At 40.2% G+C, this 23,157-nt stretch overlaps 1 protein-coding gene and 2 non-coding genes across 6 annotated transcripts in view; all 3 read left to right on the plus strand.

Moving 5' to 3' along the window:
• Positions 1–23,157, plus strand: part of LOC131056077 (pectin acetylesterase 8) — a 268,162-nt gene that overhangs the window by 215,107 nt on the left and 29,898 nt on the right. For 2 of the 4 annotated variants that reach the window (XM_057990414.2, XM_057990420.2), the window contains exons 9-12: positions 1,481–1,534; positions 1,658–1,735; positions 1,845–1,950; positions 13,318–13,463. In XM_057990414.2, the coding sequence (XP_057846397.2) occupies positions 1,481–1,534; positions 1,658–1,735; positions 1,845–1,950; positions 13,318–13,463 (384 nt within the window). Of the gene's footprint in view, positions 1–1,480; positions 1,535–1,657; positions 1,736–1,844; positions 1,951–2,211; positions 2,376–5,578; positions 5,731–13,317; positions 13,464–23,157 lie in introns of those variants that run through there. The other 2 variants (XR_009108574.2, XM_057990426.2) reach the window with 2 other exon arrangements.
• On the plus strand, positions 17,630–17,781 carry LOC131056252 (5.8S ribosomal RNA). Its single transcript, XR_009358824.1, has one exon. It is a non-coding gene; the product is annotated as a 5.8S ribosomal RNA (ribosomal RNA).
• On the plus strand, positions 17,890–21,166 carry LOC131056257 (28S ribosomal RNA). Its single transcript, XR_009108596.2, has one exon. It is a non-coding gene; the product is annotated as a 28S ribosomal RNA (ribosomal RNA).

Here is a 23,157-nt window from a genome sequence, read left to right on the forward strand (position 1 = left end):
TGCACCAGCCTCAAATGGTGCCACATATGAGTGATTCCTTCTCCCTATTTAGGTCCCTCTTCACCTGCCATAGCCACCTTTGGACATGACTGGCTTTGCCACTTTTTCTTACTGCTGTTTGGGGGAGATTCACTTGGCAATTGCCATCCAAAAGTATGCTAATTTTCCTTTGTTTCTTTTGCCTTTCATGCTAAGTGCTGATTCATAATGCCTTTGCCATGCTTCGCTAATATTTGGTGCTAATTTGACGGGCATTTGCCACTGAAAAGTGCACTTGGTTCAAGCCTTTTACTCCCTTCAACTGCATGCTTTCAACATGTAGAAAAGTGTGCCTGGTCCCTGGGCGGTCCACAAACCTCAGTTCACTCCTAGCTTCACTGTAAACACCTTCGGTCCCTCACGTTAGCCTCTAAAGGCCAGCGACTGGCATATATGCCTCAAGTTTTCTTCCAATCTACTGCCACATGACAGAATACACTCACATCACCACAAGGAAAGGTGTGGCCAGTGAATGGTGATCATACTTTGCCCAAAAACACTCACAAATGTAAGCACTCAGTATGGAAAGCTTCACATGCCCAGCTCTAGTGGCAAACACCCTCGCCTAGCACCAATGACTTCACACACCTATGAATTCGGAGAGAACTAATAATTAATTGTTTTCCTGTAATCCTCCAATAAATTATTCAATCTTTAATTGTTTGGCACTTGCGTGAAACCTGTGCGATTCCACCTGGAAATTGGCTAGGGTAGATGTCTCACCACTGAAACCAATTTCCCTAGGGTTTTTGTCCTAGGGTTAGCTCTCACTGAAAGCTTTGAGTCTTTACCAAGAAAATAAATAGGCAAATGAGTTTCTGAATCGTATTTTATAAATTCTCTGTAGAACATTCCCAAAGGTACTTTTTAATTACCACCTTAAAATAAAACAATAAAGCACTTTAATGAATTGACTTTATAATATTTGTTCTTTTAAATCACTTAAAGCTCCTTTTTAAATTAATGAAAATAAAGTCATCCGGAAAATTACTTCATTGGACAACTTTATTTAATAAATTAAATAATTCTCTAACAAAGCCCGACATTGGTGTACAAGAATAAGGCTAAATGGGACACTTCCGACTACTTTGTGGAAGGGAAGATTACAATTGAAACCATTAGATACCAAGCCTAACTCTACTGATAAATGTAATGTGGTACAAAATGAATTCATGGCATGCAATAGTGAATATGGTGGATTTGTGGTAGCATAAGGCAAGAAAATGCTTTCTTTCTAGCAGATCACATAAACTTGCTCTATTACTAATGTTAAACGTAGGTCTTGAGTAGGATTATAATTTTTACTCAATTAATGAAACTAAAATTGTCCCTTGAAGTAGCTTTACGAGGTCAAACAGTGGAATAATTACTGTATTTTTTTGCTTAATATTTTAATTCTTATATAGCTTCGTTTACTAAATTTGATGGTCATTCTTTGCAGGGAGTAAATAAACACTTACCAAAGTTATGTACCTCACAGATGGATCCAAGAAGGGTATACATTGAAACTATATTTAGAAGCACAATATATTTCTTTTGTTTAATACATCTTTATTGCATACAAGTTAGCATTCTAATTGGCTCATCGTGTTTGGCATATCTTGGACTTGAATGACAGTGTATATTTCCACAATATTTTCTGCATCACATAGGTACACCATTTTTTATTCTAAATCCAGCATATGATTATTGGCAGGTGACCTTTCTAGACCATTTCAAATGTGTCTCTAGTTTCTTATGTTTTATATGATGCATTTTGTTAGATAAATGGCTGAAAATTCTTTAGTTTCTTGAATATTTTTCAGATCCAAAATATTCTGGCACCAGACATAGCTGATCCCCAGGGACTTTGGCAGAAATGCAAGCAGAACATTAAAAGTTGTACCAAAACACAATTGTCAACATTGCAAGGTTTTTTCTGATTCTTTCTCCTTCCTAATTTTCTTGCATACACTGCAGAGTCCACGAACAGAACTTCCAAGTGGAAGGTTTATACTGATTAACTGCTTGGTCTGAATTCAGTGAAAATATCATCTTAAAAATATACAACAAAGTGTATTTTTAAAAATATTTTCCCAATTCCATCACAAGATTGTAATTTCAAGAATGGAGCACCTATATATGAGAGATCAAAAATGTCATTTTAACATCATTCAAAACAATCAAGTGCAGAATTAAAGGGCAGATGCGAATTGCAGCAGAGCAGAAGTGATTTCCAGCAAACAAGTGCAAATTTATGCAAATAAATCAGATCTAAGGTCAAACATTGAGTGTGTAGAAGGCAAAAAGACAAATCAGAATCGGAAGTGATGTGATTTTGAAGGAGATATCAACTGATTTGAACGAAATTTCCACATCTGAAGTATCATTTCCACATTTTCCTAATTTGAGAGTGATATTTCCAGATTGTGAAGGTGAAATCAGAAGTCATAAAGGTCTGATTTTTTTGGAAATTTGGAAGGGTTTTGTGAAGCATTTTTATGAATTATTAAAGTTATTATTGATGTTTCACAACCTTTCGATGACCGATTGCTATGAGTTTTCTTTTAAACTTATTTAATATGAATTACAAATGCAAGAACTTTGAACTTTCAGATTTTTTTTATCATATTCTTCTTGCATTCCATTTACGTAGGGTTTCATTTACAATTATTATCTAGGATATTTTCTTTGACTTTTCAGGTTCGATGCAAGGAATGAGGGCATGGAAATGAATGGAGCATGGAAAAGAAGGTGTTTTAAGGCAAGCACTAATGAGGAGGATTCTACAACGACCTTGGATTTCCCTTGGAAATCCAAGATCAAGGAGAAGGACATCACAGCCTCAACGAATTCACATTAGACATGTGCAAGTTTTATGTAAGGATAACAGATTCAAAACTAAGTGTTGAGTTGAAATGCAAAAGAACACTTCAAGATGATTACAAAGAGAGAGCTTGTCAAGTATTGCTCTACAAGGATGGAATAGGATGAAAAACATTACAACGTGAAGGAGCTCGACGACAAGGAAATCAAGGTCAAGGTCCAAGTAATTTAAGGAAGTGGATTGCTCTACGATGAATGGCTCAACAAGATCAATCCAAAGGAAAACAAGGTCCACATGTTCAAGGAAGATAACAAAGAAGGATTGCTTCACATGGTGAAGATCAAGACAAGATGATATCCAATGAGAAGATAGCCAAAGATGAAGATGGAGATGAAATGCAAAGCATCACAAAGAATTCCAAAAATGAAGGAGGATAGCGAAAGATGAAGAAGAACATTCAAGGAGATTGTGCAATTGGGAATATGAACCATCGTCAATCAAAGGCTTGAAGATGTTGAGTATCAAAAGATATTGTTAGAAATGCAAAGACTTCTTTGTGATGAAGGATGAAAGTTTACAACAAATGCAAGCTGAGGTGGCATTCATTCATCTGTAAGCAAACAAATAATTCAAAGTCAACATGTCTAGATTCATCAAACTTGACTCATCCAAAGGAGAATGAGTGGACATGTGGATGCATTGAATGAAGATTCATCATCTACTCCTTGTAAATTGTTCCATTGGGGCTATGCTAAAACCTATTTTCTCATTGGTCCTTTCCTCAAAAGGATAGAACTTAAGGACTTGTAATTTTCTAATTGGATAGCATTAAATGTAAGGTGGTGATTGTTATTGTTGACTTGGTGGTCAACACCTCCTTAGGGACTCGTGACATGGCTTAACCGCCTCTCATGGGTTGGGTTAAATCTGGCATTGATAGTTCGAACTTTTGACGCAATGGCAAACGATTCTAACAATTGGTATCAGAGCAGGGCTTGTAAAAAGATCGAAATAGTCTAAGTAGATTCTGGAATTAGAACACATGGCTTATTAGGAAGGTTCATCTTCTAACAAAGCACCGCTATTTGATGGCACTAATTATGCTTTTTGGAACATAAGAATGGAAAGTTATTTGTCTTCTCTAGGATTTGATGTTTGGATGTCAGTAGTAAATGGTTACACTATGCCAACTCATACTATAACTGTTCCTGCTGAAAAAAGAGACTATGAAAATAATGCTAGAGCAAAGAATGCTATTCTCTGTGGATTGTCTAATACTGAGTTTGTGAAGGTTATGCATTTTTAAACCAGCCAAGGAGTTATGGACCAAGTTGAAAAGCATCTATGAAGGAGATGATAAGGTGAAGCTGGCAAAATTGTAGACATACAAAGCCAAGTTTGAAGAGTCGAAGATGAAAGAAGAGGAACATATTGCTAACTATCTCCGTAGAGTCGATGAGATAGTAAATGCAATTAAGGGTCTAGGTGAAACAATGAAAGATTCAATCATTGTGCAAAAGGTTTTACGATCCCTGCCCTCTAGATATAATGCAAAAATTTCTACTATAGAAGAGGCAAGAGATCTTAGTAAACTTTCATTAGATGATTTACATGGTACTCTAACAACTTATGAAATGAGAATGACAAGTGATGATGAGTCAATAAGGAGGCTTCTTTTAAAGCAACTAAAAAGATGAAAGATGAAATAGACTCAGAAAAGGACTTAGAAGAGCAATTGGCTAACCTGGTAAAGAAATTTAAGAAAGTTGGCAAATTTAAAGGAAAATTACCTCTTAAATGTTTTAACTATGGGAAAGTTGGACATTTTGCTGCAAAGTGTCCTTATGCTAACAATGATGAAGAAGGATTAAAAAAGAAACACAAAGAACAATTTACTTATAAGCAAAGAGAGTTTCCAAAGAAAAAGAAAAGTTTATATATTAAGGGAGATAGCACTAATTCAAATGATTGTAAAGATTCTGATACTAACATTTGTGAAACTTTGTTTATGGCAATAGGATCATTTTCTCCAGATAGGAGTGATGTTGATCCAAGCATTGATGCAGAAGGCGAAGTGGATCTTGAAGGAGAATAGGTATGTGCTCTAGATGAAATCAGCAGATTGAAGAAGGGAAGGTCACAACAGTTAATATCAGCCTTGAAAGACAATGAAGACCTTTTGAAAGATGTTGAAGTCAAAAATCAAATTATCATAAATCTGAAAATTGAACTTGAAGAAGGTAAAAAACAAGCATAGATGGTAAATTCGGAATTCCTTCTAAAATCTGAGAATTGTTCAAAATTAGAAAGTGAAATAGTTACTTTAACTTTAAGAAATGAAATCAAAAGTTAAATGTGATTTCTAGAAAACAAGTTTGGAAAATGTTCAGAATTGCTATGTGAAATGTTTGCTAAACAAAGACAGGATAACAAGTAAATCAAGATTGGGATTTGAAAAAGGTGAAAAGTCAGGTAGTGAAAAAATTAACGATAACTATTTTGAAACACAAAGAAAGAAAAAGTGGTATCCTAGAAGATTTTACTCTTTCTATGGCTATTGTAATTTTTACAACTATTTTGGTCACAAAGCAATTAACTGTAGGGTTATGCCCAAAAGGAGAATTGATTTTGTTAGCCAAAATTCATTTGATTCTTTAAGGAACTTTGATATGGTTTGTTTTAAATGTCAAAATGTTGGACATACTTCGACAAATTGCCACATGAGTTTTGCAGATATAGGAAACATGTTTCTTAACAAGAAGGAAACAAAAGTTTGGAGAAAGAAAGAGAAAAGATCTCTTGTTGTTGAAACAGCCTTACATGCAACAAGAAAAAATCTTTGGATAGTGGACAGTGGTTGTTCGAACCACATGACAGGTGCAGAAGTAAGTTTTCTACATTTATAGAATGGAATGGACATATATTTAGTGTAGATACGTGGTAAAGGTTACTTGAGTATTAATGGTATTTTAGAAGCAAATAATGTTTGGTATGTTGATGGACTAAAATACAATTTACAAAGTGTTAGTCAAATGTGTGACAATGGTTATTTTGTAAATTTTAATGCTCAAGGACGTGAGATAAGGAAATCTATTAAACTTTTGAAACCACCTCTAATGGGTTGGGTTAAATCTGGTGTTTATATCGGCCATTGATAATTTGAACTTTTGACGCAACGACAAACAATTCCAATAGTTATAACTACCTCACTTTAGGGTTTCTTTGAATTATCTTGGTTGTTGATTTAAAATCAATCTGGGTCCTTCATTTGGTAACTCAAAGTGTATATAAGGCTTGGCCTTTTCATTTTGTAAAGGTTAATAGTTAGAAGCAAATAAAAGTAGAAGTAGTAGGAGGAGATTAGAGATTGTTGCCAAGATTACAATGAAATGAATACATGATTTTCATTGAAGATATGGTGGATCATTGTGTGCTGTTTCAACATTTTTCATGGTTTCTACTTCTCTAGTTTTAGTTGAAGTTCATTGATTTCGATGGAGAAATGTGGAGATATTTGATGAATTTATTGGTTTATACCATTTTTAGTGAGTTCATTTCAAATTGTAGTGTATTGTTAGTTTGAACCTTATTTGGCAATAGTTCAATTCTAGATATTCATTTGGATTGCACCAGCATTAGGTATTTGGATGGATGTTTGCAAAATGAAAATCTTTCACTACCTTAGAAGATTGCACTCTTTTTATGGCATTGTGAGCCATCTCTAGTTAAGTAGAAAGTAGTTCCATAAGGAATCCATCTATCTAATCACTATCTATTATCTTCATTGTTCATAGGTCTTAGATTAGATTTCTCTAACCTTATCCTTTTTGTCCTTTTATTTGAAGTTCTAGCTAGTTTAGTATTCCAGTTTCAGTGAAAAGCGTATGTCCCTTTGTGATACTAGCAAAATCACATCATTCACTAAGTCTATCCATTGCATTGTCTAGATAAACCATTGTAAACCTTGGGGTTGCCTTATTTGATCACATTGTTTAGCGTTTGAGGTTTCCTTGTTCAAGAGAGGATAGATCATAGAATACTTGGTATTTTATTCTGTCTTGGCGAGTGTCACAAAACATGCATCAACAATCAATAGTAAATAGTTGATCCACAATCTCAAGAACCCAATTTGAAAAATGGATCAATGTCATCAAAGTCAAGTGTATGATGTGTATCTTGTTCTTATAACTTCTTTTAATGCATCCAAGGATTATACCACTCAAAGACAAGGTCATTCAAACACTTCTGAGTCAACTTATTGCACTTTTTGTGTGAATGGCCTCAAAAACACTCCAATTATGTTCACAACCAAAAGCCCTATAGGGGTTAAAAAATGTGGACTACAAAATTTTGAAGATTGTGTGAAAGTACCAAAATATTTCCTTCACAATCTATAAGGGCAACTTAATGTCCCCTTTTACGTAGTCGCTCCTACAGGACTTATTAGCCTATTTAATTCTTGTAGGCTATAGTTGAGATTAAGGGAATTAATTAATTCAATTATTTAATATTACTCCTCACAAGTAAATGATAAGGGAAAATATTATTTTATTATTTTATTAAAGTCATAAAGTGACTTTGATGGTGATTCAAGTGATATTTTTAATAAGTCACATTATTAAGTCACTCAACTCAAAATTTAAATTAAAAAGAGAGGAAAAAACCAAAAGGGTGTCTAGAGACTTCTCTAGTGGTTATAAAAGAACAATTCAGCCTCTTTTGCAATATGCTTGGTTACTTTTCATAATGATTTGGAAAGCTTCTTGGAGCTTGAGACATAGGATGAAAACCCTAAGGGTTTGTTGGTTTCAGTAGTACAACTATTTGCTCTAGCCAAAGTTGGAGATAAAGATAAGATAAGATAATTTAATTAATGTCTAATGGAAGACCACAAAGCGGGTCCAAGGGACTACCAACAACCAGAAAGGGGGTCAACCCACAACAAGGACACCAAACGCTGCCCGAAGAAAAGCAAAAAATGTACCAAGGACAAACAAAGAAAAGAAGCCGAAAGGAAGGAAAGAGAGAGGGGGAGAGGGGAAGGAATCCCAGCTGGGACAGCCCTAGCCCCTCGACCCCCACTACAAAATCTGCACTGCAGAGAACCTCAAAATAGACGTGCATCCCGAAGAACCGGCATGAGGCCCAAAGCCCTTATGACGCTTCTTGTAAGGAGAGGAGCACCGTTGTTGAAGGGAGCCCCTCCTGGATATCGCTGACTGATGAGGGTTGGGGGCAAGACCAAGCCAACACTAGGTGCCACGAGCTAAGTGAGTCTCAGGAAAGGAGGTAATAAGCCGGTGCGATTGTACAATGTCATGGTGTTGATGCTGAGAGGAGAGGTCCCAAAGTCGGATGGCCTCCTGAATGTAGAGAGAAAGGCACCTCTGGTCAGTGTATCTAAAAAAGGGAGAGGGACTGTGCTTCCTTGAAGAGGCAGTGAAATCTACCTCTGATCTTATAGTAAATAGGGCAACGGAAAATGAAGTGCTCCTCAATCTCGACCTCTCCCATATTGCAAAGCCAACAAGTCCTGGTATCTCTAACTAACCGATGATCAGTCTCAATGCGGAGACGATGAGAGCCTACCCTGAAAGGTATCTAAAGAGAATGCGCCCAATGGTAGGATAGATAAGAAGGGCACACAATGAGCCCATCTGTCAGCTCCAGAAAATGCTCAGCATAAAAGGCCATCTTAGAACGAAGGCCCCCATGGGGGTTGACCCAGGTGGTGTGGATGAACTGCTCGTAAATATCCTCTCGGACACACCTATTATGCTCCTACCTAGAAGGAAGGAGATGGTGAGGAGCACCCAAAGAGTACTGGAAGGGAGGGAGACGATCTATCGCAATCCCTATAGAGCCAAGAAGAGCTGAAGCCTTAGTGAACCAACCACGAACCTGACTTGTGGACACCAAGGTAGCAATGGCCTCAGAAGAGCAGTAAACAAGGTAGGGGTACCTGAGGCGTCCCTCCCCAATGTCAGCATAACCCCGCAGGCGGTGCAAGAACCAAATAAGGTCGAAGATGGCCCCAAGTTTGAAGGGGCGAGCCCCGAACTCTGCATAATGATATTATGAGGTATGGTCTGCTTGCATCTGATAATGTGTCAAAGGAGAAGAACTTGAACCCGCTCAACAGAAGCCTAGTCAGACTCCAAGAGGGATGACCCCACAACCACAGACCCATAAAGAACAGTAGGCCTAATTAGAGTGTCCATGAGGGTCAACTTGGACATCGTGTCTTGGAAGTGGTGCAAGAAGCATTGTCTCTCAAGAAAAGCCAAGGAACCATAACCCTTGTTGATCTGCAGCTGGAAGGTAGGCCTCATACTGAAACAAGGGCGAGAGAACTTGATCCCTAGGTAAGTGTATGAAGAAGAGATCTCAACCTCCACCCCTTTGAAGAAAAAGTAAAGGTGAGAGGTCTTAAAGCAGTTAAAGACCATGGCCTTCGTTTTCCCCAAATTGACCGTCAAATGTCTAAGGTCACAAAATGCCACACGACAATCCAGTTGTCTCTATAAACCCTTAGGGGAGGAGGCCAAACGGACAACATCATTAGCGAAGAGCAAAATAGAGATCAGAAGATGGTGGAGATGGCAACCATCCACCAAATGGGAGTGCTCGAAAAGAAACCCCTCCAACTCATCAATGTAAATGCCAAACAAAGTGGGGGAAAGGGGGCAGCCCTGCTTAACACCAATAGTGCTCCTGATGAAGTCAGAGAAACCAAGGGGGATCTTAAAATGACCTAGAACCAACTCATAAAGTCGCATAATGGTAGCCAAAAGAGTCTCAGAAATGCCAATGTCCTGAAGTCTCTGGAAGAGGGCCATCCTAGGCACATAATCAAAGGCTTTGTGGAAGTCCACAAAGAAGCAATAAACCTTCGAGGAACGGTGACAAGCCTCCTCGATAATAGCGCCAAGGGTCAAGATATGATCTATGGTCTGATAATCCTGTCTGAAACCGGCTTGTCCCTAAGCATGGATTTTGCCATGGTCCAACTCTTTGCAGAGAATAGCATGAAGAACTGTGGCTTATAGTTTGGAAAAAGAGTGACCAACCATAATAGTCCTATAATTGTTAGGATCAGAATTCGAGCCCACCTTGTGGATCAGGTGGATGATGTGATGTGACCAAGAAGGAGGAAACCCAGTGCAAACCACATGGTTGAATAAGTCGGCTAAATAGGAACTCAAGATGGCACTACCATGCTCGAAGAACTCGGCCTGAAAACCCTCCTCATCAGCCACCCTACTACTGTTGATAGTTCTAATAGCTTCCTTGATGTTCGTGTGGGTGAAAAGATGGCAATGAGGGGGAGGGGCGGCAAGGATGAGGGGCTGGTCTGGGATATCATAAAGCACGAAAGTATGGGAAACTAGACAGCCATGGTCCAAATCAATGGGAAGGGGGGAGCGACGAGGGAAAAGGGTGCACCAGAAGGACTTGGGGGAGTGGATGAGAGCAGCCCGAAGAGCTCTTCTATGTTGGGAAATGAAAAGGTGTTTCTTGCAGCAGTGAAGATGGTAGTAAAACGTTTTAAGTTGCGCAAGATCAGGGTGGTGGTTGAAAAAGGCTTCACGCAGGGTACGGTGGTGAGATTTGCTGTCCACATCAAACCATTTGTTCATAGGGCAAGTGCTATTCTTAGAAGGATGGGGCAAGAGGGAGGTGAAATGGGGAAAGGACAGGAGGGCTGCCCCCCAAATAGACTCAGAAAGGTGCTCAAACTTGGTGACAACAGATTTGAGAGGGAAGAAGAGGGGCTCCGAAGGAAAGAGTTGCCGACGGTGGTGAGCAAAAAGGTCACGGTCGACATCGTCAAAGCAAAAGGAGGTACGAGGGGTGGGGGGGCGAAGGGGCGGCCAACAGGTGGGGGCGGATGGCCTGAATGGAGAGGCTAAGGAGAGCATGATCAACTAGTGGGATAGGGGTGATCGAGAAGTGGGTAATAGAGGGAATAAAGGAACAGTTGGAAAGAACATAATCCACAACACTCGACCCACCGTAGTGAGGCCTGCAAGTAAAAAACTAAGAGCCCAAGAAGCAAGGTAAGCCATTAAGAACCACCAGGTCAGAGGACTCGCAGAGTTAAATGAGGTGTCGTTTGTACTTCATGAAAGGTCCTGAAGTGTCCTCTAAGGATCTTTGGAGCCCTAAAGCGACAGGATTTGTATCTTCAATGCACATAGTATCTGCCACATGGTCATGGAGGGGCTACGTGACCTAAGTCTGTGCATTAAAATCACCTAGAATGAGAACGTCTCCAGCCGTAGACAATTGAGAACTGCTATCATAGAGATTTGTGAAAGGGTCACCCTCAGGGCCATTATGTACCGCATACTGAGAAGAGGCAGGGGGGAAGTAGCAAACTCCAATGAAGATGTCCCTGAGGCAGAGGGCAGCCCGACAAACTCAAACCCACAAGAATCTAGCTGACTCATTAGCAAGAACAATTGAAGTCTGACCCTGTAAACAATTGTTGACAAGGCAAGCAACAACCTTGGAAAAACGGACCCCACTAGAGTAGCGGGCCTCAACTCTAAAAGTAGATAACCAATGGAATCCAGAAACACCCAGAAGGGGACGAGCGGAGCTCTCATGAGTCTTAGTGAGTAAAAGGAAATCGGAGGAGCCAATAGCATCCTGCAATAAGCCCGGTGAAGACTAGATGGTCCCATTACCATTCCAACAATTGATTTGCAAATTATTCCTAGTGGTATTGCAATCGTCCACACCCTGTTGGAATGATCTGCAATGTATTCCTAGAGATATCATTCAAGTATTTCATAGTGTGCTTGCAACATGTTTATAGATTTGTGACCTCTCATTTGGAGACAAATTCGCAGAGAGATTTGGTATTTGCAGAAGATGTATGTCTTGCCTAGGGTTATAGTTTTGAAAGTTGGAAAGATATATTTCTGAATACTTCATTGGTAAAAGATTTGCATTCATTGTTGGTCTGTACCTTCACTTTGGTGTGGAATTATTGTAGTTAAGTGATTATTTATTTTGTTGGTGAGGAGCTTGGACGTGAGTTAATTATAAGAAGGGACAACTTATATTTTCATGTCAATGCTTTATAATACTTATTGTGGTCTTCCTTCTATTATTCCAACACTTATTATTCTTGTAGGGAACCATAATTTATGGCGTGAGCTTTACCTCTCACGAGCAGATTCAGATGCAGGGGTTTATTCTATGCGTGTGATTCCTTGAAGATTCATGCTTTTTCCTAACAGCAATATCAACTATAGGAAAGACCGCTTCATTCATTCACAACTCCCTTCCATTTTTTCGTGTGAGTATTTATTGGGCACGTCTTGTGGATTGGGTGCTCTCTTCTCCAACATGGGTTCAGTTGTGAATATTCTATATCAGCGATTCAAGCCAGGAAGAAGATCATCATTCTTGGGCACAACTTCCAATTATTTTTGTGAACATTTATCTACTAAATAGGCCAACTATCCACGATATTGAAGTGCTTAGGAAGGGGACATTACAGTAGTCTAGCTGTAAATTTTTCATTTCTAGCTTCTATTAGCAGGAAGTAATCTTACAATGAATCTATAGAGTTTTTGATGGACATTCAATTTGGTTGTCAACAAATTTCACAATTAAAATGCTTAATGCAGCCTAGGGTATTATATATCAATTTTTAGAGTTATAGTGTTTTTTATGGACATTCAGTTTGGTTTATGTGTGAAATAATAGTATTATATATCAGAGTGGCCACATGAATCATCCAACCCAAGAAAGCCTTATTATAGAAAAGATGAAACTAGCCTAACATGTGTTTCATCATTCGGAAATAAACTTCCAATGCTTCAAAATTTCATGCCAAATTCCATCTTTTTTTTAAAGTGTCAGGTAAACTTTTTAATGTGACCAGTGTTGCTGGTACGACACACCCTCCACCACCACATGAAACACTATTAAGCTGGAGCTTTGAACCGGTGAGATCACAAATGGGGGACCTCATCCCCATTTAACAATGCTAAGGCTCAAACCTGTGAGCACATTGGATCAGTGAAGGCACAAGCTTGTGATCGCAATGGCCCAACGGGGGTTTGATCCTTGGTGGTCACAACAACAACACCATCACATAACCAACACACTATGGAAAGAACCCCACTCTAAATTCCATTCTCAATCAAACTCCAAAATATAGATACTTTTAATTGTAAAATAAATATAATTCTTTTTAGAATGTATATGTTATCTTCTAACATGTGATATTGATGGACTGGAACTCACATCCTTGCAACTTAATGTATCTAATTTATATCTGAAGCAGCATATTTTATTGTTCTTTTTTGTAACATTTGTCAGACATACTAATGATTCAATCGTACTTAACAGGTAGTCTAGCTGTAAATTTTCCATTTCTAGATTCTATTAGCAAGTAATCTTACAATGAATTTATAGAGTTTTTGATGGACATTCAATTTGGCTATCAACAGATTTCAGGATTGAAATGCTTAATGCGATGAAAGAGTTTAAGGGCTCAAAAACTCAAGGCATGTTTATCAACTCGTGCTTTATCCATTGTCAATCTGAGATGCAACAAACATGGTTTTCACAAGATTCTCCAAGATTACATAACAAGGTATTGTGAGCTATTTTATTATGCAAGGTTCTTATATTATTTTTTCTCTTTCACATTCTTGAGAGTTGATTTTATAATTTTTAACCAGTAGACCTCTTTTGCATGCTTGTGTATAAAATTATTAATTGAATATTGAAAAGAATTACTTATACTTGCCTTTTAAATACAAGCTTGACAAATATCACATAGACATTATATTGCATTGGAGCCTCCCGTTGAGATCCCCTTCCAATGGTCAGTGCTAGACAATAATAGATCACAAACTTGCAGCAAATGTCTATAGTCATGGCTCACAGATGATTGATATGTACACCCTTCAAATGTAAGTATATGCCTCCATTCTTTGAAGTTGTTGCAAAATAAGCAATCATGAGGATTGTCTTGAGAATACAACTCATTATTAGTTAGGATTTCCATCATCCTGATGTTGAATTTCATTACAATACTAGGATCACAAGAAGATGACCATGCATAGTAATCATAGGGTGTGCTCGATTAACAACGGACAATGATTCAGATCATTGTTGTCCTCCCAACCATAGACGATATATATGGCTGTCGTCTCCCCCGAGCACGAAATTATCTCTCTCTCTATATATATATCAAATATGAACAGCAAGATGCTTTTACAATGATCAAGTACAAAGGCCAACATGAATCGCTTCACTCCTTGAAGCTATATGCTCAGATCAATTTACAATGCACAACTGTGTATGGAGTCCGTGCTGCATTAATGTATCCAACCTATGAAGAATGTGTTCGATCAGCCAAGGAAGAATACGATCTGCCAAGTAGTGTATTTGCTCTCCCAAGGAATGATGATAATTTAATTCGATCTAAGATATATGAAAGTCGATCTGCTATGGAAGTCGATCTGTTGTGGATGATGAACGAACTTGCTGATGATAAACACGAACTGCATATAGGAAATCTTCCACACAATTGGAGTATGTTCCAAAAATTCACCAAATGAAAGAGGTAGCATCCCTCTTATACACACCACGGTGACTCTTCATGAAGAGTCGACTTCTTCAAGGGCAACGTGATCCTTCATCAAGGGGAGGCGGACAATATCAATGAGGAGATGTGTCTAACCATGGGTGACGGGTGTGTGTCTTAACCGATGCTTAGTTAAGGACTTAAAAACAAAACCGTTTCATAATGTATATTACCTGCTTTCTCTAGAGTATACACAGGTTCATGATTGTCCAAGGCCGATAGGCCAATTAGACAATCATGTTTGCTATGTCAGCCAAGGGAAGGATCCGACCAAAGCTATAACTTCAACACCTGGCATATGGTTAAACATTAGCAATGATCTTTCACTATGTGGGCTACTTGATTAATGACTTTTGCAACTTGTCTAGGTTGTCATCTGACTAACCTAGGCTGCATGGATGCTACATTGGCTTCTGCACAAAATATGGATTGCTAGAGCACACCATTCAGATGCTGACATAGCAGAATTAGCTGCTGACATCAGATAATCACTCGTCTTAGCCTGCTGATGTGACATCATCTTTTGACTTTCAGAAAATCCAATCTCTTCAATTTTAATTGTGTTCTTCATGATCCTTTTTTATTTTGAGGGTTTATATTTTAAATATTTTTGTCTTTTTATTGATGGGTGGGTATTGAACATCTCTTTCCAAACAACCAGTCTCAAACTATGAAGAACCTCTAGAAGACAGTGAAACTAATATTATTGTTGTTACTTTTACTAGATTTTGGGTTTGAGAACATATGGGGAAGGTACAAGCCATAATTTTCAAGGGCACTGGGATGAATAATACTAAAAGGAAAGAAGTTGGTGCTGGTATATACCATATAAAGAAACCAAAGGAGATATTTCCAATTGATAATATGTTTTGGTGTGTGCCACACAAAGACATTGCTTAACATTGGCAGCAAGTCAACAAGAATCATGTGATATGAGTGTACATGACATTATATCCATGGTAATAACAATCATTGAGTACTTGCATGTCTTGCAAGTACTCACAAGAAAAAGCCCTACTTAGGAACTGTAATATCCACTGCTGTTATATGACTGAAAGTGTAGGGAATATTAACAAACAATTGTCTGATAACCTGCTGTTCTAGTTTTGAAACTGTATAACCTGCGTGTTATGCGGTTTAATTTGGCATATGACTTCAGACTTGCTTTAATAGTAATAACTCCAATTGGCAATGGTATTATTGCTTGCAAACGATTCTAATACATTAAGACAACCTTCTAGGAGGAACATGCAATAGTTTTATGTTTTACAGATGCATATACATGAATCAAATGCAAGAAATGAACACCTACAGCAGACTGGTATTTTTACAAACAATTGGCATCCAACCAAATGATTGAGTAACAACATGTAGATTAAATGCAACCTTATCCCTCCTTATTGAAAGTAATAGACGGATTACAAAATTTTTAGCAATGGCCAAGACTCTGGGCTTACAATAAACTAGTTTCGGAATTTCTGAGTACTAATGGCAGCCACTAATTCAAACACACGACTGAAATTCAATGAAACAATGCCAAAAGAGAACCTGGATGAAGCGCCTTGGTGTATAGATGAAGAAGCAAGCAATATCTAGTCTTCCTATGCTTTCCTTGTGCCAAATCGAACCCTTCACCCAAATCGCCCCTGTTCTGATGTAAGTGACAATAATAAATAAATATCAGCTCCTTCACTCCTTATCAAGCATCTATCATCATCGATGAACCCCTCCTAGGTGGGCGCTTCAATCTAGGACTGAATCAAATCTCCAAGATGAAGTTATTAGCAAAATCGTGGGGTATGGAGGGATTGGTCGAATTTGTCTCAGACCTGAAATGACTGCAACTCTCTCCAAAATTTACCTCCAATATGCTCCAAGAGAATCGCCTTGCCTATCTCAATGTGTAGATGCAATCATAAATGTCTATTCACCAATGAGCTGAAGTGCTCTCCCAAAATTGCCTTCCATGAAGGCTGCTGTCAACCACAATAAACTCAAGTATGAAGGACTGAGGTATCCTTCACTCACAATTGCAACCCTTAGGAGGATCTTTCACCACCTCAGTTATGTGAATCAAAGGGAGGTATCGTTCTCAATGACCAAAATCTGCAAAAACCCTTGGCTCCACAAGTTCTTAACAGAAGAAAAGATTTCAAATAACCGATGATCACAACATGAGGCTCATTCCCTTTTTATCCTTTTCCCACACATGAATCGGCCTCCTAGAAGATTCCATTTTAATAAAATAATATTTAATCACCTCCTTAAATTAATCCTTTAATTACACTTTAGTAAATATTAAAATATTTCTAAAATTTAAAGTGCACACGTGACATCATACGTGAGAACACATAATCTCACCATAAATTCATGTAAAATAAAATGTGAAGCCATAAGTAGCTGCCAAGACGACCCCCTTATCAACTTCTTGGCCTATGAGGGTCAAATAATAGGCCAACCCCATGAATATCTGCGTACTAATGAGAAGGGGACATTACAGGAACTCACTCATTTGTGAGTTCTTAGTGAGTCTATAGGAGAAACTCACCACACATAGTTTGGATGCAAACAAAATAAATTTTCATGGGGGCGGGGGAGGAGAGTGGGTGGGTGATGTTAAGCCCTCAAACAGTCCCTTTTCATTCACAAAGTGATTATTTTCCTTTGACTTGTTTTGGCTTTTTTTAGGTGATTGTGGAAGCAAAATTTCATATATTTTTTAAGACACTTCAAGTATGTTTCTGCCCCATCAAGGTTGCATGCCTCGATCGCGTGCGTGGTATTGTGTCAAGGATCCATCGCTTTGACGATGGCAAGTTGGGATTGCCACAACCCTCCGTTAGGTTACCTAGGGGACATGATGTTTGGAGCATTCTTTGCTGCGGACGAGTGTACTCGCAGGATTCGTGAGGCAGGACCCCTCATTTAGCTACACGATTCTCTTGAGGTGGGATCCTCTTGCGTGATGCGACAAGGCGGGGACACACCATTCCTCAGTGCCCCTCCAGGGAAGCAACGCCTCTCATTACCCTAGGGGCATTGGTGGATGGGTCATGTCAACACTCTACACATCGATGGGACTCGCACCAAGCAATCTAAACATTGAAGCATGACCCAAGTGCCTTGGGCATTTTGGTTGCCAAAAAAAACATGAATGAGAATAACATGACTCTCGGCAATGGATATCTTGGCTCTCGCCACGATGAAGAATGTAGCAGAATGCGACACAGTGTGAATTGTAGAATCTCGTGAATAATCAAGTCTTTGAACACAAGTTGCGCTCGAAGCTTCGATTGAGGGCATGTCTTCTTGGGTGTCGCACTCCAAAATTGCCCTCCCCCATAGAGGATCGAAGATGGTCTTCTATGCCCGCCAAGGGTGCATGAGGTCCCTCACCCTATTGTGACAAGCGGTGACCTATGCTGGTTGGCATTGGTTTGCTCAAGAAGAGTGTGGCCAAGTGTGGAACTTCAACTAGGCCATAGTGGCTTGCCAACATGCGGGCTTGCTTGTTGTGACTTTGCTTGTCGAATTGTAGTCTGTAGAACGGACCAGGCTCAAGTCCCCTGGAAAGAGGCGCCAAAGAGGGTGAGAGCCCTGTTGAGCTCAGACCCTACTGCACTACGAGGCATTCTTAGTGAGTTGGGATGTTTGGGAATGCAGCCTAATCGGATGGTAAATTCAGTCCAAGGCTAAATATGGGCGAGAAATCGATAGCAAACATGTACCACAAGGGAAGGATGAAAAGGACTTTGAAAAGAGGGTTAAAGAGTGCTCGAAATTTTAGAGAGGGAAGCGGATGGAGGTCGGCGATGTGCCCCAGTCGAATGTAGAACGGCATGAGCCAATTTATTGCTCAGCTTGGGGTGCATGCCAGCGCGAGCTATTGCAGTGGCACAAATGTGGCCTTTTGATCGCATTGTACCTTAGTTGCGGCGGTTGAGGAGCGAAGTGCACGCCTACTGAGGCGAGCAATTGCGCACTCGTCGCGTTCGTCCGACCCGTCTTGAAACACAGATCAAGGAGCCTAACATGTGTGCGAGATGGCAAATTGAGAAGCCCGCAAGGTGCAAGGAAGCTGATTGGCGAGATCCCCTCTCAAGGGTGCACCACTGATTGACCCTGATCTTTTGTGAAGGGTTCGAATTTGAGCACACCTATCGGGACCCAAGAGATGGTGAACTATGCTTGAGTAGGACGAAGCCAGAAGAAACTTTGGTGGAGGCCCACAACGATATTGATGTGCAAATCGTTTGTCTAACTTGGGTATAGGGGCTAAAGACTAATCCAACTGTCTAGTAGTTGGTTTCCTTCAAAGTTTCCTTTGGGATAGATGAAGCTCATGTGTGAGTTCTTTCGAGTAAAGATAATGATTAGAGGCATTGGGGGTGTAATGCCCTCGACCTATTCACAAACTTTAAATAGGTAAGGCGATGTGGCTTTTCCATTGAGCCACGCCATGAAATTGTGAGCTCCATGTGGGCCATATTTGGTAATAATAACTGGTGATGCAAGATGAATAGAAATCCAAGTTACGATGCCAAATTGTGCACTAATCCAAATCCCACAAAGAGTGTTGGTTGATTAAGACAACAAGATGATGGTCATGGAAGTCAAAATTCGCCAAGGAGTGTAACAAATCACTTGCTGAATCAACTAGTCTCGAAAATGAATGGCGTTGAAGCGCACAACCTATACTTGGTTGTCAGAGGCAAGTGCTAGGCTTCGATGAGTAGGGCTCGAGGTTTGTTGCAAAACCTTGGGTGTGAGCCTAAGTGGATATGCCCCGATGTAGATGTTGGTGGTAGTAGCAAATATTCAAATGAAAACTTTGAAGATTGAAGTGGGGAAAGGTTCCATGTGAACAACACTTGGACATAGGTTAGTCGATCCTAAGAGATGGGGAAGCCCTGTTTCAAGGGCACACTTTACGCGATCATGGAAAGGGAATCAAGTTAATATTCTCGAACCAAGACATGGGGTGGACAACAACATTAGGAAATCTAGAGATGTTGGTGAGGGCCCTGGGAGGAGTTATTCTTTATTTTTAATGGCCTACTTACCCTAAAATCAGTTCTACTAGAGATAGGGTCCAATGACTAGAAGAGCACCACACAACATGCGGTGTCTGGTGTGCCTTTAGCAACCCTTGAAAATCTGAAGGACCGAGTACTGTTTATGTCTGGTCGTACTCATAACTGCATTAAGTTTCCAAGGTGAATAGCCTCTGGTCAATAGAAGAATATAGGTAAGGGAAGTCGGCAAAATGGATCCATAACTTTAGGAAAAGGATTGGCTTTGAGGGTTGGACATAGGGGTCTACTACCCAAACCCATGGATTGTTGGCGGCCTACCCAAGTTGCTCTCATAGCGAGGGCAGATTGTCGTGTGTCGATTGGGCGATGGATGCAAGATGGTCCCTTAAAGGGGCTTTCTCTAGGTGGCAAAACGCTAACTCAGAACTAGTACGGACAAGGGGAATCTGGCTGTCTAATTAAAACAAAGCATTGCGATGGTACCTACAGATGCTGACGTAATGTGATTTTCAAGCGTGGGTAAACGACGGAGGTAACTATTAATCTCTTAAGGTAGCCAAATGCCTCGTCATCTAATTAGTGACGCGCATGAATGGATTAATGAGATTCCTGTTGTCCCTATCTACTATCTAGCAAAACCATAGCCAAGGGAATGGGCTTGGCGGAATTAGTGGGGAAAGAAGACCCTATTGAGCTTGACTCTATTCTTTGTGAAATGACTTGAGAGGTGTAGATTAAGTGGGAGTTGTTTCGACTCAAGTGAAATACCACTACTTTCAACATTATTTTATTTATTCTGTGACCCAGAGACGAGACAATCCCCCTGTTTTTGGCCTTAAGGTGTGTCTAGGGGTACCGATTGTGGTGGAAGACATTGTCAGGTGGGGAGTTTGGTTGGGGTGGCACATCTGTTAAAAGATAACACAGGTGTCCTAAGATGAGCTCAATGGGAACAAAAACCTTGTGCGGAATAAAAGGGTAAAAGCTCATTTGATTTTCATTTTAGTATGATTACAAACTGTGAAAGCGTGGCCTATTGATACTTTAGACTTTTGGGATTTGAAGCTAGAGGCATCAGAAAAGTTACCACAGGGACAACTGGCTTGTGGCAGCCAAGTGTTAATAGTGACGTTGCTTTTTGATCCTTCGATCTCGACTCTTATCATTGTGAAGCATAATTCACCAAGTGTTGGATTGTTGACCCATGAATAGGGAATGTGAGCTAGGTTTAAATCGTCGTGGGACAAGTTTTATTTATCCTATTGATGATCCACACCGCAATAGTAATTCAACTTAGGACAAGAGGAACCGTTGATTCACACATTTGGTCATTACGCTTGGGTGAAAAGCCAGTGGCACGAAGCTATCATGTGTTGGATTATGAGTGAACACCTCTAAGTCAAAATCCATGCTAGATGCAGGGCATCTCTCTCTGGTTGCATCACAACCTACAATAGGGGTGCTCTTGTGCCCCCCAAGGGCTCGTGTCATTGGCTATCTTCAATTGGCATAATGGTTTGGTTAGAGCAACCTTGGATAACAATTTCAAGCAGTCGACGACAAGAATCTTTTACATATGACTTAAATAAGCAATGGGGTATTGTAAGGGGTAGAGTGGCCCTACTGCTATGATCCATTGAGATTCAGCCCTTTGTCGCCTTGATCCGTAAAACCTCTTCTAGGTGGGGTTTACAGTTCTAATCTTTGTTGCTCATTTGGCACAAAGTGTAGAGTGGGGTTGTTGGTTTTTGTTGGGAACACATTCTCTTCCTAGTCTGAAGTGGGGTTCTTGGTGCGCCCCAAGGGTCGCATTCTTTTCTTGTCTAGGTGCCAAGTGGGGTTTTTGGTGTGACCCTTGGGCCACCCTTTTGTGTAAGTGCTAAGTGGGGTTCTCTTGGATGGGGCTTTCCAAGGTTCGAATTGGGGTTCCTAGTGTGCCCCCTGGGGCACATTCTCTTCTTGTCCAAGTGCCAAGTGCCAAGTGGGGTTTCTAGTGTGACCCTTGGGCTGCCCTTTTGTCTAAGTGCTGAGTGGGGCTCTCTGGGATGGGGCTTTCCAAGGTCCAAAGTGGGGTTTTTGGTGTGCCCCAAGGGGCACATTCTTTTCTTGTCCAAGTGCCAAGTGAGGTTTCTTGTGTGACCCATGGGCCGCCCTTTTGTCTAAGTGCTAAGTGGGCTTCTCTAGGATGGGGCTTTCAAAGCTCGAATTCTCATCAAGTATTTTTATTCTCCCTTTCTATTCTTCTATTGTGAACCACCCCTAGGCAAAGTTCATGATGTAATCTCAATTTGTTTGGTGCATTCTTTTCTTGTCTTGGTGCCAAGTGGGGTTTTTGGTGTGACCCTTGGGCCACCCTTTTGTCTAAGTTTTGAGTGGGGTTCTTTGGGATGGGTCTTTCTAAGGTTCGAAGTGGGGTGGTTCTTGGTGTGCCTCAAGGGGCACATTCTTTTCTTGTCCAGGTGCCAAGTGGGGTTTCTAGTGTGTCCCTTGGGTCGCCCTTTTGTGTAAGTGTTGAGCGGGGTTATCTGGGATGGGGCTTTCCAAGGTCTGAAGTGTGGCTCCTGATGTGCCCCTTGGGGCGCATTCTTTTCTTGTCCAACTACCAAGTGGCATTTCTGGTGTGACCCTTGGGCCACCCTTTTGTCTAAGTGTTGAGTGGGGTTCTCTAGGATGGGCCTTTCCAAGGTTCGAAGTGGGGTTCTTGGTGTGCCCCTTGGGGTGCACTCTTCTCTTGTCCCAATGCCAAGTGGGGTTTTTGGTGTGACTCTTGGGACGCCTTTTTGTCTAAGTGTTGAGTGGGGTTTTCTTGGTTGGGGCTTCCTAGGTCCGAAGTGGGGCTTTATAGTGCGACTTTGGGCCTCACTTTTGTTTAAGCACTGAGTGGGATTTTTTTGGGTTGGGGTCAAATTCGAAGTGGGGTTTCTAGAGCGCCCCTTAAGCCACATTCTTTTTTTCTCTAGGTGCCAAGTGGGGCTTTTGGTTTGATCGTTGGGCCGCATTATTGTCTAAGTGTCAAGTGAGGTTTTTTTAGGTTGAGGCTTCCCAAGTCTGAAGTGGGGTTGCTTTTTATCAAATTCTTTTCCTAGTATGGATATTGGAAATTTCGTGGGCTTCCCAAGACCAAAGGGGGTTTTACCAAAATGGGACATAGGACCCGTGGGCAAAAATAGGTTCTGTTGGACCATCTTGAATGTTGTTGGTGAGTCTCATTATAATTGGGTGATGATTTTGGATGCCTACCTTGGAATATGGGATATTGTGGAGGAATTACAAGTCAAAGATGTCGTTTATTGTTAGTATGGAGGTTATTTTTGCTATTCATGGCTCATTGAGAGTTATGTTTACTATCTAAGAAGAACCTCTTCATTTTGGATGTGGGAGTTTTTGCATTTTACTATGTTTGGTATTACATTCTTTTGGAAAACCTTTGTAGCATTTGTCTCCCATTTCTCTTTACATCGGCAGCATGAGATAGTAGTATTATGAGATTGTTTACAAGTACATAGGTTTTATTCCAATGTTGTCAAAGATCAAGTGTTATTGTGTCGATGCATCACTTCTTTTGAAGATTAATATATACTTGTCCTCTTTCTCGTGTGGACTTTTTTCCCACAAGGGTTTCTCCACAAATCTTGTGCTATCTATTGTTTGCTGATTCT

This window comes from Cryptomeria japonica, chromosome 8 (genome assembly GCF_030272615.1).
Source record: "Cryptomeria japonica chromosome 8, Sugi_1.0, whole genome shotgun sequence".
Taxonomy (NCBI): Eukaryota; Viridiplantae; Streptophyta; class Pinopsida; order Cupressales; family Cupressaceae; genus Cryptomeria; species Cryptomeria japonica.